At 46.4% G+C, this 14,542-nt stretch overlaps 1 protein-coding gene across 1 annotated transcript in view; it reads left to right on the top strand.

Annotated features, from left to right (window-relative positions):
* Nucleotides 1-14,542, top strand: part of CHAF1A (chromatin assembly factor 1 subunit A) — a 30,254-nt gene that overhangs the window by 6,444 nt on the left and 9,268 nt on the right. The window contains exons 4-9 of the mRNA XM_081092535.1: nt 6,023-6,079; nt 8,847-9,076; nt 9,327-9,387; nt 10,073-10,141; nt 13,555-13,781; nt 14,326-14,494. Coding sequence (XP_080948661.1) covers nt 6,023-6,079; nt 8,847-9,076; nt 9,327-9,387; nt 10,073-10,141; nt 13,555-13,781; nt 14,326-14,494 — 813 coding nt within the window. The remainder of the gene's footprint in view (nt 1-6,022; nt 6,080-8,846; nt 9,077-9,326; nt 9,388-10,072; nt 10,142-13,554; nt 13,782-14,325; nt 14,495-14,542) is intronic.

Below are 14,542 nucleotides of genomic sequence, written 5' to 3'. Positions count from 1 at the left end.
GTCCATCTAGTTGGTTGAAATCCTTTCAGACTGATGGTAATCCTTTATAGAACTACTTTATCATGTGATGTGTCACAGCCAGTTAGCCTGGAGAACAGGACATTACATTTTCCATTCTTAATAGCTTTATTAATGCTCATAGTCAAACCTGAGAATTGGGAAGTCACATAGTTGGTCATTGTCATGAAACAGTGTTACTCTGTCCACTGGCCCAAATGGCTCTAAGATAGCTGAGCATGGGAACTAGGTGAGTTCAGTGTAGGAAGTCCTGCATCTGAGATGCTAAGTCTTACTTTGAGCAGAGGCTCGGGTTTTGAAATGCTCTAGAAGGCATTATTATCACAGCTTTGCAAGTCATACACATTGCAAGTGGTAAGGGCTCAGGCTGTCCCAGAGCCTGAGGCAGAAAATTGGGCCATTCCATCACAAGAGTGGAAGTAGAGCCCCCTGATACTGGGTGACACCAAAGGTGTGAAAGTGAAATGACTGGATTTCCTGATTTGCTTGTGCCTTTTGTGATTGGTACAGAACTTGAACAGCTTTCCCTGCCTTGGCATTTGAGATTTTCCTGATCCCTGTTACTGTGGGGAACACTTTGTTTTTCCATTTTCCCTCACCACCTTCTTTCGAGACTATAGCCAGATACTTGCTGGAAGCTTACAGATTGTTTCATATTACCATGTAATGTGTGGTTTTTACTGCTCTCTGTTAGTCCTGGAGTTGGTACCACTGTGTTTAGGAACTCCTAGGCATTCATTGGTCCCCTATTTTGTGTGTTGTTGTTTTGGTTTTATTTTTTGTTTGTTTTCTTGTGGGGAGCTTGTTAAAATGCAGGTCCTGCTGTCCCTTCCCGGGGATCTAGAGACTCTCACTTTGGAAAACAGTAGTTTATAACACCTTTTATTACTAGCTTAAAGAGCTTTATTTAGCACTAGAGGCCTGGTGCACCAAATTCGTACACGGGGCGGGGGGCTCCCCCCAGCCTAGCCTGCACCCTCTCCAATCCAGGTGTACACTCACATCCCTCTCACAATCCTGGACCTCTGGCTCCTAATTGCTCGCCTGCATGCACACCCCCAACTGCCCCCCCAACCCCCGCCAGCCTAGTCACCTTTCACTGTTCCCCCCTGCCAGCCTAATTGCCCCCAATCCTATTCCCCCCACCCCACCCCACCCCTAGCCTGGTTGCCCCACGCAGCCTGCTGTTCAGTCGTTTGGTCGTCCTTCACTAACCCCCTGCCAACCTGGTTGTAGGCAGCCATTTGTGAGGGTGTAAGGGTCAATTTGCATATTACCTCTTTATTATATAGGATAGGATTAGAGCTTTTTACCACTTGTGGTAGAACTATTTCCCAAGTTTGTTTGCAATGAGATGTGCTAATTATGCCACAAATGATAATGTTGATACAGTTGTGTTACTGGTATCTTTGCCTTATCTCTACAAATGAGCCCTCGATCACTGAAACTTTTTCACATATACTTTTAATTTTATAAGTATTAAATTCTCCATGTTTAAAAAGAATTATTAAAACACTAGGGGCCCGGTGCACGAAATTCGTGCACTGGGTCGGGGGGGGGGGGGGAGTGTCCCTCAGCCCAGCCTGCCCCCTCTCACATACTGGGAGCCCTCAGGCGTTGACCCCCATCACCCTCCAATCGCAGGATCGGCCCCTTGCCCAGGCCTGACGCCTCTGACAGAGGCATCAGGCCTGAGCAGGGGACCCTCATTTCCCCCCATCACTGGTTCTGCCCCCAGCCCCCTCCGATTGCTGGCTCTGCCCCTTGCCCAGGCCTGATGCCTCGGCCAGAGGCCTAGACCCCCATCACCCTCTGATCACCTGATCGGCCCCTTGCCCAGGCCTGACGCCTCCGCCAGAGGTGTCAGGCTTGGACAGGGGACCCCCATCTCCCCCCGATCACTGGCTCTGGCCCCCGCCCAGGCCTGAGGCCTCTGGCCCAGGAATCATGCCTGGGCAGGGGACCCCCATCTCCCTCTGATCGCTTGCTCCACCCCCTGCCCAAGCCTGACGCCTCTGACCCAGGCTTCAGGCCTGGGCAAGGGGACCATCATATCCCCCCAATCCCCGGCTCAGCCCCCCGCCCAGGCCTGATGCCTCGGCCGGAGGAGTTGACCCTCATCACCCTCTGATCACCAATCACCGGATCGGCCCCTTGACCAGGCCTGAGGCCTCCGGCAGAGGTGTCAGGCCTGGGCAGGGGACCCCCAGCTCCCCGCGGTTGCAGGCTCCGCCCCTGCCCAGGCCTAACGCCTCTGGCCTAGGCGTCTGGCCCAGGCAGCGGGGACCTGCAGTGGCAGCGGGGGGCGCCGCGATCGTGGGCTCCGCTTTGGGCCCAGGCAAGGGACCCCTAGCTCCTGGGACTGCCAGCTTCGACCGTGCCCAGCTCCCATCGCTGGCTCCACCCCTACTTCCTGCTATCACTGGCCAGGGCGGCAAAGGCGCCTGATTCTCCAATCATGGCTGGGGGGCAGGGCAAAGGCGGCCCCAGGGCCGCCTTTGCCCTGCCCCCCAGCTCTTAGCTCCCCCCTGGGTTTCCGATCACTGTCAGTGGCAGGGGGCTTCTTCCTGCTTTCCCTTTCGCCTCCCTGCATTGTGCCTACATATGCAAATTAACCGCCATCTTGTTGGCAGTTAACTGCCAATCTTAGTTGGCAGTTAACTGCCAATCATAGTTGGCAGTTAATTTGCATATAGCCCTGATTAGCCAATGAAAAGGGTATCGTCGTACGCCAATTACCATTTTTCTCTTTTATTAGTGTAGATGACAGTCCCCTTCTTCTCCCCCAGGTTGCCATTATCATCTTCACAGTATCATTTTGTTTTCTTATGTGAGTGTACACTGTAAATTTGTTTCTTTTTCATTGGAGGGTGTCTCATTTTCTATATTGGGATGGGAAGAGGTATCTTTGTTTAACTGCCTATGGTGTGGATATACTGCACTTTACAAAGTCAGCCTCATGATGGATATTTCTGTTGTCTCTAATTCTCTGCCTGTGCAGAATGGTAAATGTAATGAACTTCCTTCTACATGGATCCTGGGGCTGTTCAGTAGGTTTGTGGGCTCCCATTAAATAATTTTTCTCCACTTACACTCAAATATGGCTGGACCAATTTGGGTTGTGTTGTTTCCCCTCTGCCTTATCCTGCTGTTAAATTTTCAGCTGCTGCTGCTGAGCCCTCCTCACCTCATTCACTGCTTATCTGCTCTGAGCTTAGATATTCGATCTTCTTATGTATAAGGAGAGCAGAATAAACAGGATTCTCATGAATAAAATGTAGAAATTTTAATTCACAGGCACGGTTAAATCTGCTTTCACTGGAAGTAGTTGGTGTATGTTTCAGCCTCCTTCTGGGATCCTGGGTTTTATTTATGGCAGTTATGTTCCAGAGAGATAAAACGTGTGGCCCATGATTTTGAGAGAGAGTTCTATAAATACTTATGCCATGTGTCACAAAGATAAAATTATATTAGACCAAAGGTCCTCCCAGTTGTCTAGTAAAGATACTGGTTTTATATTAAATCATAATTGCTGAGGTTGTTGCATGTCATTACAGTGGCTCCTGATATTCATGTTAATTCTAGTATTCCTGGACTCACAGCAAAGGGAAAGCAATGTAAAAGGTACTAGATTCTGCAGCTGAAATTCCACAAGTATGGGCAAAGATTCCAGTAGCACAACTGTATCAGCATTATCGTTTGTGGACTAAGTGTGTTCCACCACCCATCACCACCCCCAAATACTCATATATGAGTCTGGCAATCACATACATTATAATCTTTGAACACAAAATAACGGACAATGACAGAGAAATACAGCAACTTACAAATTCTGCTGTTAAGTCCTTTACTGTGGGGGTGAAGCCCACAGACTTGACAGCCGAAGTGCATTCTGAAGGGGCAGGTGCTTTTTCTTAAGCCCTTGGTAGGCTTTGGTAACTGGCATTTCAGTTGGCACATGCTCACTTGGGCATAGTCTTTGTGGCATTTGAGCTCCTGCCAACACAAGGCTTTCAGGTGACTGCTCAGCCTTTTCCTCTAGGAAGGCTGAGTTCAGAAAGAACTTGGTATGACAAGAAGGATGCCTTCTTAGTCTATTAATCTGTAAGTTTTATTCTGTCAGAGGTCTTAGTCGAGGCTGAGGCTTCCGTAGATAGAGAAATCATGGTTATATAGTTTTGTCAATAGACAGGCTATCTTAAGATAAATGGACCTTTAGTTTTCCAGCTCCACTTCAGTCTTATGATTTGGCTGCCTGTCCAAGTCTGAACTCTCTCCCCACTGCTCTTCAACCTAATGGTTTGGTTGTTAGCACTGCCTGCTCTGCAGAAAGCTTAGGCCAATAGTCTGAACTGTTCGTATATTTTTTTTACAATATGTTTTTATTTATTTTTAGAGAGAGAGGAAGGGAGAGGGATAGAGAGATTTTAAAAAATAAGTCAATTGGCTGCCTCCTGCATGCACCCCTGCTGAGGATTGAGCCCGCAACCCAGGCATGTGCCCTGACTGAGACACGACCTCTTGGTTCCTGGGTTGATGCTCAACCACTAAGCCATGCCAGCAGGCATGTTCATATTTTAATCCGAGACCATTTGGCCAGCATGGCGCATGAATCCAACCATGTGTCTTTTTTTTTTTTTTTTTAATATATTTTATTGATTTTTCACAGAGAGGAAGGGAAGGGAATAGAGAGTTAGAAACATTGATGAAAGAGAAACATCGATCAGCTGCCTCTTGTATACCCCCGACTAGGGATGTGCCCACAACCAAGGTACATGCCCTTGGCCGGAATCAAACCCGGGACCTTTCAGATCGCAGGCCGACCGAAACTCTATCTACTGAGCCAAACCGGTTAGGGCCCAACCATGTGTCTTAAGAAGTCCTTGTCACCATTCTCAGTTTGAAGCAGGGTGATAGAAAAAGTTATGCTCTAGATTATATGTTTTTTTAAAATATATATTTTTTATTGATTTCAGAGAGGGAGAGATAGAAACATCAGTGATGAGAGAAAATCATTGATTGGCTGCTTCCTGCAGGCCTCCTACTGGGGATTGAGCCCACAACCCAGGCATGACCTCCTGGTTCATAGGTCCATGCTCAACCACTGAGCCACATTGGTCAAACTAGAACAGTGATGGCGAACCTTTTGAGCTCAGCATGTCAGCATTTTGAAAAACCCTAACTTAACTCTGGTGCCGTGTCACATATAGAAATTGTTTGATATTTGCAACCATAGTAAAACAAAGACTTATATTTTTGATATTTATTTTATATATTTAAATGCCATTTAACAAAGAAAAATCAACCAAAAAAATGAGTTCGCATGTCACCTCTGGCACGTGTGTCATAGGTTCGCCATCACTGGACTAGAACATAGGGATTCTTGATCAGATTGCCTCCTCTGGCAAGTTGACCTTTTTTCTTGAGCATTCACTCTGCATTCTAAAAACAGAACTGCACCAGGCAGAGAGAACAGATTAGTGGCCCACAGGAATCTAGCCTGTAAACATGCTTTATTTGATTCATGTAGTGTTCCTTTTTAGACAAAATTTACATAAAATTGACAGTTCTCTCGTAAATTACCTGTAAGAGCTCTATCCTCTTTGGACAGGGTATGTCCTCTCTAGTTAGCTACAAATCATAACACTCCCTGTCATCCACATTGCTTTTATTTTCAAGCTTGCCTTGTTTTTCTTGTGTTTGCTCCCCTCCCCTGCCCCTCGCAAACCTGTCATTCATTTGTGTCATCTGCCTCTCCCATATTACCTCTCATCCCTAGATGCACATATGTGTACTTCATAGCAGTTTATGACCCCACTAAGATATTTTGGTTCTGTATGGTGAAAACTGGTCACCTGGAAATGTTTTCATTTTTCTTGTTTTGCAAATAATTCCTTAATAGTGTGGGTGACTTCTTCCCTTCTTCCCTCTCCCCAAAGGATTGTGTAATGTGTTAAAGTGACTGAAACAGTCCACATTTAAAGATAAATGTCTTTCATTTCAGATAACTAAGAAATTGGTCAAAGGTTCTGCCGAGAAGAACAAGATGAGACTACAAAGAGTAAGACTTTTTCCCTGAAATAGAAAATTAACCTGCTGTGATTTTTGCATTAAATATAAGCTAAGCCCTTTGCCTTCCATCAGCCCAGTTATTACCTCTCCTGGCTTATCCTGACCCTTGTAACTCTTGCTTCATTTTACATATCGGCTTGGTAGACTGAATCATTTTTAGCTTTGCTGATGATTAAGGCTTTGCATGTAGCCTTTTCTAAGCTTTTATTATTATCACTAGAGGCTTGGTGCACGAAATTCGTCCACGGGGGGGTAGGGGGGTATCCCTCAGCCCAGCCTGCACCCTCTCCAATCTGGGACCCCTCAAAGGATGTCCAACTGGGATCGGGCCTAAACGGGGAGTCGGACATCCCTCTCACAATCCAAGACTGCTGGCTCCCAACTGCTCACCTGCCTGCCTGCCTGATAGCCCCTAACTGCTTCTGCCTGCCAGCCTGATCACCTTCTAAACACTCCCCTGCTAGCCTGATCGACACCTAACTGCTCCCCTGCCGGCCCAATTGCCCCCAGTGGCCCTCCCCTGCAGACCCAGTCACCCCTAACTGCCCTCCCCTGCAGGCCTGGTCCCCCCCAACTGCCCTCCCCTGCTGGCCATCTTGTGTCCACATGGGGGTGGGCATCTTGTGTGTTGGAATGATGGTCAATTTGCATATTACTCTTTTATTAGATAGGATAATAATAATTGTGTGTCCTATTATAACTTAAAATAGTCTTCACAAGAACCTAGTCCCTTTCCTTGCATCCCATCTCCTACAAATAGATTTAGGTTCCATTGCTTCCCCTACACTTGGCACTTGGTGGGTGATTACTACTTAGTGATCCACTTCTGAGTCATGGATTCTGTTATCTGGGGCTCTCCACATTTCACACACATCGGTGCAGGGGCCTTCTTTCTCATTGCCATGAAGAACAGAGAAGGCCACTGGGTTTCTCCCTCCCATGCCAGCTCACAGAATGGGCACTGATTAATGACATTTGGCTGTCTATTCACCAGCTAATTGATGATTTTCTCTCATTATTGATGTTTCTCTCTCATCAATGTTTCTATCTCTCCCTCTCCTTTCCCCTCTCTCTCAAAATCAATAAAAACATATTAATAAAAAAAAAAGAAAAGAAAAATGCTTTTGTTTTAAAGGCAGGGATGTGAAATCCATAGGTGTTTCTGTCTTTATCTTAGCACAGATTTTATTAATTTAGGGGGGAGAGTGAGAAAGAAACATCAATTTGTAGTTCCACTTATTTATGTATTCATTGGTTGATTCTTATATGTGCCCTGACTCCACATTGAACCCACAACCTTGGTGCATTGGGAAGATGCTCTAACCCAGCAGTCGCCAACCATTTGGACCTCGCGGACCACCAGTTGGTGACCGCTGCTCTAACCAACTGAGCTCCCCAGCCAGCGCTTTCCCACAGATTTCTTATTAAATAAAAGCAACTCAAATGAATAGCGGGCATCCTGCATAGGCAGCCCAGGGGTACTTATTTAATCTTTTTTAATTAAGTAAAATTTAAGCCAGGAATTGAATTGTGACTTCCTGGTTCAACCACTGAGCCATGCAGGCCAGGCAAGAAAGTATTTTAGTCCTAGCTGGTTTTAGCTCAGCTGATAGAGCGTCAGCCTGTGGACAGAAGGATCCCAAGTTCAATTCCGGTCAAGGGCATATGCCCAGGTTGTGGGCTTGCTTCCCACTGGGGGGCATGCAGGAGGCAGCCAATCAAAGATTCTCTCTCATCATTGATGTTTCTATTTCTCCCTTTCTCTTACTCTCTGAAATCAATAAAAATATTTAAATAAAATACTTTATTTTTGAGGGTATGTATTTTTTTTTTTAAATATATTTTTATTGATTTCAGAGAGGAAGGGAAAGGTAGAGAGAGATAGAAACATCAATGATGAGAGAAAATCATTGTTTGACACGCCCTCCACTGGGAATTGAACCCAGGACCCTTCAGTCCATAGGCCGACGCTCTTATTTACTGAGCCAAACTGGCTAAGACAAGAAACTATTTTAAATGAATCTTATTTTGAATGGCCCACAAGGTCCTGTGACAATAGCTAATTCTCACAACAGAAGGAAATGTGATGGAAAAATCACTTCCATGTATGGATGTTAACCATCAAGCTTCTTCTAGAGCTGGTTCCTTCATTCTTCCGCCCCCCCCCCCCCTGCCTTTTTTTTTTAAATTCTTTATTGATTTCAGAGCAGAAGAGAGGGGGGAGTTATAGAAACGTCAGTTATGGCCCTAGATGGTTTGGCTCCGGATAGAGCACCGGCCTTTGGACTGAAGGGTCCCGGGTTCAATTCTGGTCAAGGGCATGTATCTCGGTTGTAGGCTTCTCCTCGGCCTAGGCCCTGGTCGAGGAGTGTGCAGGAGGCAACCAATCGATGTGTTTTTCTCACGTCGATATTCCTCTCTGTCTTTCCCTCTCTCTTCTTCTCTCTAAAAATCAGTAGAAAAATATCCTAAGGTGAGAATTAAAAAAGAAAGAAAGAAACATCAGTGATGAGAATCATTGATCGGCTGCCTCCTTCACGTCCCACACTGGGGATCGAGCCCACAACCTGGGCATGTGCCCTGACCAAGAATCGAACCGCTACCTCCTGGTTCGTAGGTCGATACTCAACCACTAAGCCACGCCAGCTGGGCCATTCTTTCCCTTTCTGTTTGAACAGATTGTCCCCGTGATGCTGACCTGACCCTTCCCGGGAGGTCTGCAGGGACACAGCTGTCCAATTGTCTCTTGACTGTAGGATAAGGAGCGTTTGGGCAAGCAGCTGAAGTTACAGGCCGAAAAAGAGGAAAAGGAGAAGCTAAAAGAGGAGGCCAAGCGTGCCAAGGAAGCAGCCAGGAGGAGGAGAGAGGAGGAGAAAGAGCTGAAGGAGAAGGAGAGGCGCGAAAAAAGGGAGAAGGAAGAAAAGGAGAAGGCGGAGAAGCAGCGACTCAAGGAGGAGCGGCGTAAGGAGCGGCAGGAGGCCCTGGAGTGAGTGTCCTCCCAGGGTGGCCTGGGCATTCAAGGGCCAGGCTACTGCCCCTTCCCTCCCTTTCTGTATCTTCCCTGAGGAAGGGATACAAAAAGCCTCTGCCCTGGTACCCTCTTCCCCTCTCCTGCCTCTGTCTTCCAGGGACACTGTGCAGACCCTAACTGACCTGTGGGTTCTTGTCCAGGAACACAGACTTTGTTTGTGTGCTTGGGGCACTGGTTGGCTAAAACTGAATTTCATGTCCCGTAGGGCTAAGCTGGAGGAGAAGCGGAAAAAGGAAGAGGAGAAACGGCTGAGAGAGGAAGAAAAGGTAGGCATCCTCCCCAGAACCTCCATGTTCTATTCCGTTTGAGAAATGGATCCTGGAATCCTCATAAGCAGGGTTTTTGCCTATTGCTGCCCAGTGTTCCCTAGGTCATGAGAAGCCCAGTGGCCCCACGGGGACTGGCATGTGTGTGTACATATGTTTCTGTTGATTGTGGTCATGCTGGCCTATAACATGCCTGCTGGCTGGACACCCAGGCCCTTCTGTCTACAAGAGCACCTCCGACCCTTTGAGATTGCTTGGTACCCAGTTGAGGATTGATGGGTTTTGAAAGCTATCATCAAAGTAATGCTTTCAACTTAAAAATGTTCAGGGTTTACCCTGGCTGGTAGAGCTAAGCAGTTAGAGCATTGGCCTGAGCACCAAAGGGTTGCGGGTTCATTTCCTAGTCAAGGGCACATAACTGGGTTGTAGGTTAGATATCTGGCTCCAGCTGGGGGGCATGTAGGAGGCATCCAATCAATGTGTCTCTCACATCAGTGTTTCTCCCTCTCCATCTCCCTCTCGTCCCCTCCCCCTCCCTTCTACACTCTCTAAAAAGCAATGGAAAAAATATCCTCTGGTGAGGATTTAAAAAAACTCCACAAGGTTGGGGTTTAGTTCTAGGGGACTTTGTGCTTTTGAAAACACACCATTTCTTTTTATTTCTTCATCTTCTATTATATTGCAGCGCATTAAAGCAGAGAAAGCCGAAATCACGAGGTTCTTCCAGAAACCAAAGACTCCACAGACCCCCAAGGTGAGCAGCAGCTTTATTTAGCCTTGCTTTTCATCTCTGTCAGGCTCTTCCTTTGGAAAAATAAAAAGCTGTTTTCTGAGCAGAGGGGCCTCCGCTTGCACAGGGAGCTTCTATTTCTGGTAGGGCCTGGAGATTCTCGTATGTCCTTGAAAAAGCAAAAGGTGGCACATTTGCTAATAAGACTGTCGCATGTTTAGGGATCGCTTCATGAAAAATTTTGTGTGAGTCGCTCTATGGGGCAGGTTAAGAGAAGACCTAGTCCTTACTCTCTGGACTTTATGCACAAGATGGGAAGCAAGGTTAAGCATAAGACAAGAGCCCAGCCCTGACCGGGTTGGCTCAATGGATAGAGTGTCGGCCTGCAGACTGGAGGGTCCCAGGTTCGATTCTGGTCAAGGGCATGTACCTTGGTTGCGGGCACATCCCCAGTAGGGAATGAGCAGGAGGCAGCCAATGGATTTTTCTCTCTCATTGATGTTTCTAACTCTATCCCTCTCCCTTCCTCTCTGTAAAAAAATAAATAAAATATTGGGAAAAAAAAAAAAAAAAGAGCCCAGAGTTCTGTTTCTCCAGTCTGGCATCCAGTCACCCTCTGAAATACCTGCTTGTGCAGACCCCAGGTCCTCCCCACTTCTCTTCTCCCTCCATGCTCCAGAAGTAACCCATCTTCCCCAATGCAAGTGTCCTTCCAGATCTTCCTTCATTTAGATCCCCTTGTATATTTGTGCATTTGTATACACATACATTAGGATCACTGAATATGTGATGTTACTGCGTTGTTTGCATAGCTGTAACTTGGATTTTTGCCAGGTTGGCACATTTGGGTCTACTTCAGTCTTTTTTGTTGTTACATAATGTTTCATAATGTGGATGGTATCACAGTATATAGATCTATTCAACTATTGAACCCCATCCATGGTGCTGTGAATGTCACTAACCTGTCTCTGCTCAGGTGCCTTCCTTTTTATTGCTATGAGAGACAGAGGAAAGGAGAAGGGACACAGAAAGAAAAACATTGATCAGCTGCCTCCTGTACGTACCCAACAGGTGATCGAACACGCAACCTGGGTATGTGCTCTGACCGGCAATTGAACCGGCAATGTAACGGCACCCAACCAATTGAGCCACACTGGCCAGGGCATGACCTTTCTTTGAACTTAACCAACCTGATAGGTAAAAAAATTGATTTTTTTTTTTTTACTTTATATTTTTCCATGATGGCTAGTGTAGTTGAACATCTTTTTTTTATTTTTATTGTTTTATTGCTTAAAGTATTACAAAGAGTATTACATATGTCTCCTTTTTTTCCCTGCCCTTGACAATCCCCTGGCCTCCCCTACCCCCCATGAACATCTTTTTTAATTTGTTTGCCATTGTATTTCTTTATAGGTTTGGCTTTTTATGTTGATCTCTAGGAGTTATTTATATAGCCAGGATTTTTATCCTTGGTGATATACACCACAAATACATTCAGCCTGTTAACTTGCCTTTTAACTTGTTGTAAATTTTTTTTTTAAAATATATTTTATTGATTTTTTACAGAGAGGAAGGGAGAGAGATAGAGAGAGTTAGAAACATCGATGAGAGAGAAACATCGATCAGCTGCCTCCTGCACATCTCCTACTGGGGATGTGCCCGCAACCCAGGTACATGCCCTTGACCGGAATCGAACCTGGGACCCCTCAGTCCGCAGGCCGACGCTCTATCTACTGAGCCAAACCGGTTTCGGCAATTTTTTAAAAAAATATATTTTATTGATTTCTTACAGAGAGAAAGGGAGAGAGATAGAGAGTTAGAAACATCCATCAGCTGCCTCCTGCACATCTACTGGAGATGTGCCCGCAACCCAGGTACATGCCCTTGACCAGAATCGAACCCGGGACCTTTCAGTCCGCAGGCCGACGCTCTATCCACTGAGCCAAACTGGTTTCGGCTAACTTGTTGTAATCTTTGTCTTTCGTTGTAATTTTTTGTTTTAATGTCAGCATTTTTATTTTATGGCAATTGGCTTTTGGTTGGAAAGCTTTAGCTACCCTATGGTTGTAGATGCATTCTAATTTTTTTTTTCCAGGTTTTGTTTTAATTATTTTACTTGGGTGTTTTTGTTTTGTTGTTTTTTGTGTTCGTTTGTTTGTTTTTTATGTCTAGTTCTTTATCCTAGCTGGAATTCTCTATGCCTGCGGTGTGGGGCATGGCAGGTTTTCCCATATGGATGCCCAGTGCTCCTAGTACCTGCTCATTAGTGAGAATAGTCAGCTGGTTCTTGTCCTCAGGTGCATGTTGGCATCACCAGGGAGCTTTAAAGAACACTGGGCTTGGGTCCCATCCCAGAGAACAGGGGCCTGCTGTGGGCATCAGGATTTCTGACAGTCCCCAGATGATCCTGTGTGTGGAGACATGATGAGGCTACTGGCTTCAGTTGTTCTTTCCTTGCTGAGGTGAAACATTGGCTATCTTATGTTGAACTTAGATGTCAGCTGTCCTTCTGACTTCCCACGCCCTCGTGTGCTACCAGCTTTGGGTTCCACTGACACAGACATTGAAGATGCTGAGGGAGCCGGCCAGCATTGCTCAGTGGTTGAACACTGACCTATGAACCAGGAGGTCACAGTTCGATTCACGGTCAGGACATATGCCTAGGTTGCAGGCTCGATCCCCAGTGTGGGTTGTGCAGGAGGCAACCAATCAATGATTCTCTCTCATCATTGATAGCCAATCAGTGATTCTCTCTCATCATTGATGCTTCTATTTCTCTAGCCCTCTCCCTTCCTCTCTGAAATCAATAAAAATATATTTAAAAAAAAAAAAAAGATGCGGAAGGAGCCTGAGCAGGAAAATCAAACTTCTCAGAATTTACAGTGTGTGGTTCTTAGGACACACACACCAGTGTTTCAGGTTCATGTCAGCCTTCAGTGTTGAAATTGGCCCTGTGTTGATGGTCACCTTGTATCGTAATGGTTGTGGCTCTTGGTAAGCTGGTCACTCTCCAGGCCTTGGTTTCCTCACCTGGGAGCTCAGGTCTTATCTTTTTTTTTTTTTTTTTTTTTTTTAAAGAAAAGATTTATTGAGTATAATTTACAGTAAAATTTGCCATTTCCAGGAGTACTGTTGAATGAGTACTCATTGTATAAAGCCACACAACCACTGCAATATCAAGATCTGCAGTGTTTCCATTATTCCTGATGGCTCCCTCATAGACAGTCTCCTCCTTCCCCCACCAGCCCCTGGCCACCACTACTCTGCCCCTGGAATTTTGCCTGTTCCAGAAACCTGTGTTAATGTCATCACACAGTATCTCTTCTTTGACTTGCCCACCTCAATGGATCTGAAATGCAACGTGCTGTGGCTCACCCATGCCTCTGCTGATGGCGTCCATCACCCAGGTGTGCCATCCCATCTCATTTCCATTTCAGACGCTGGCCGGCTCCTGCGGGAAGTTTGCCCCTTTTGAAATTAAAGAGAACATGGTCCTCGCCCCTCTTTGTCGGACCACCTTTGACCAAGACCTCTGTGATCAGTTAGACCAGCTCCTGCAGCAACAGAGTGGCGACTTCTCCTTCCTAAAAGATCTAAAAGGCCGGCGGCCCCTCAGGTCTGGACCCACCGTGGATTCTAACCGGAATGCGGACATTTTTAACAGGTTAGTGCCCGAGAAGACTGTCCTGTGCTCGTTGGTGAAATCAGAGCACAGTTGGCTAAGCTCTAGGTTCTGGTTCACTGCTGACCCATTGTGGCCTGGGCTAGTCGTCTCCCTTCCAGGTCTTAGACCCTAGTTTCAGTGCTTTGTCTCATCTCTCTCCTGGCTTCCTGGGAGCCTCTGAAATCTCGGGTGTGCTTTTGGAGGGCAGACTACCTATTCCTGTGTTCCAGTCTCTCCTGGGAGGGATCCATTTCCATACTGGCCTCCCTGGAGGGGTGTTTTTCTGTTCTTGCTGATTCACTTACTACTCTCCATGGCCCTGCTCACAGACATGCCCTGGGGCAGCAACATGGTGGCACTTTCGTTTCTCCCTGTTTTCTTTGTGTCTCTGGAGTAAATGTTCCCTTAGCCTTCTTCAGGAGTAGGTGCTGCTGCTTAATGGTTACCTGCCTTTGTAGACTGTTGGTGACCTGCTTCCGTGGGAAGATGGGGTGACCGCATCACCTGGGAGGCATATGAGTGAGTGCAGTGTCTTACTCCTCAGTGATGTGGTGATAGTGGAAAGCAGCAAAGTAGATGGCATTCCTGAAAGGAAGAAGTTTGGCAGGATGAAGCTCCTGCAGTTTTCTGAGAATCACCGACCAGCATATTGGGGGACATGGAATAAGACGACGACGGTCATCCATCCAAGGGACCCCTGGGCCCAAGACAGGGTGAGCATGCAAGCAGAAGTGCCAGTGGTCTAGACACACCTGTCTTTC

The sequence above is a fragment of the Myotis nattereri genome, assembly GCF_964212035.1.
Source record: "Myotis nattereri genome assembly, chromosome: 5".
Classification (NCBI taxonomy): domain Eukaryota; kingdom Metazoa; phylum Chordata; class Mammalia; order Chiroptera; family Vespertilionidae; genus Myotis; species Myotis nattereri.
The sequence above is the reverse complement of the archived record's forward strand: the minus strand, read 5'-3'. Positions and strand labels throughout refer to the sequence as shown.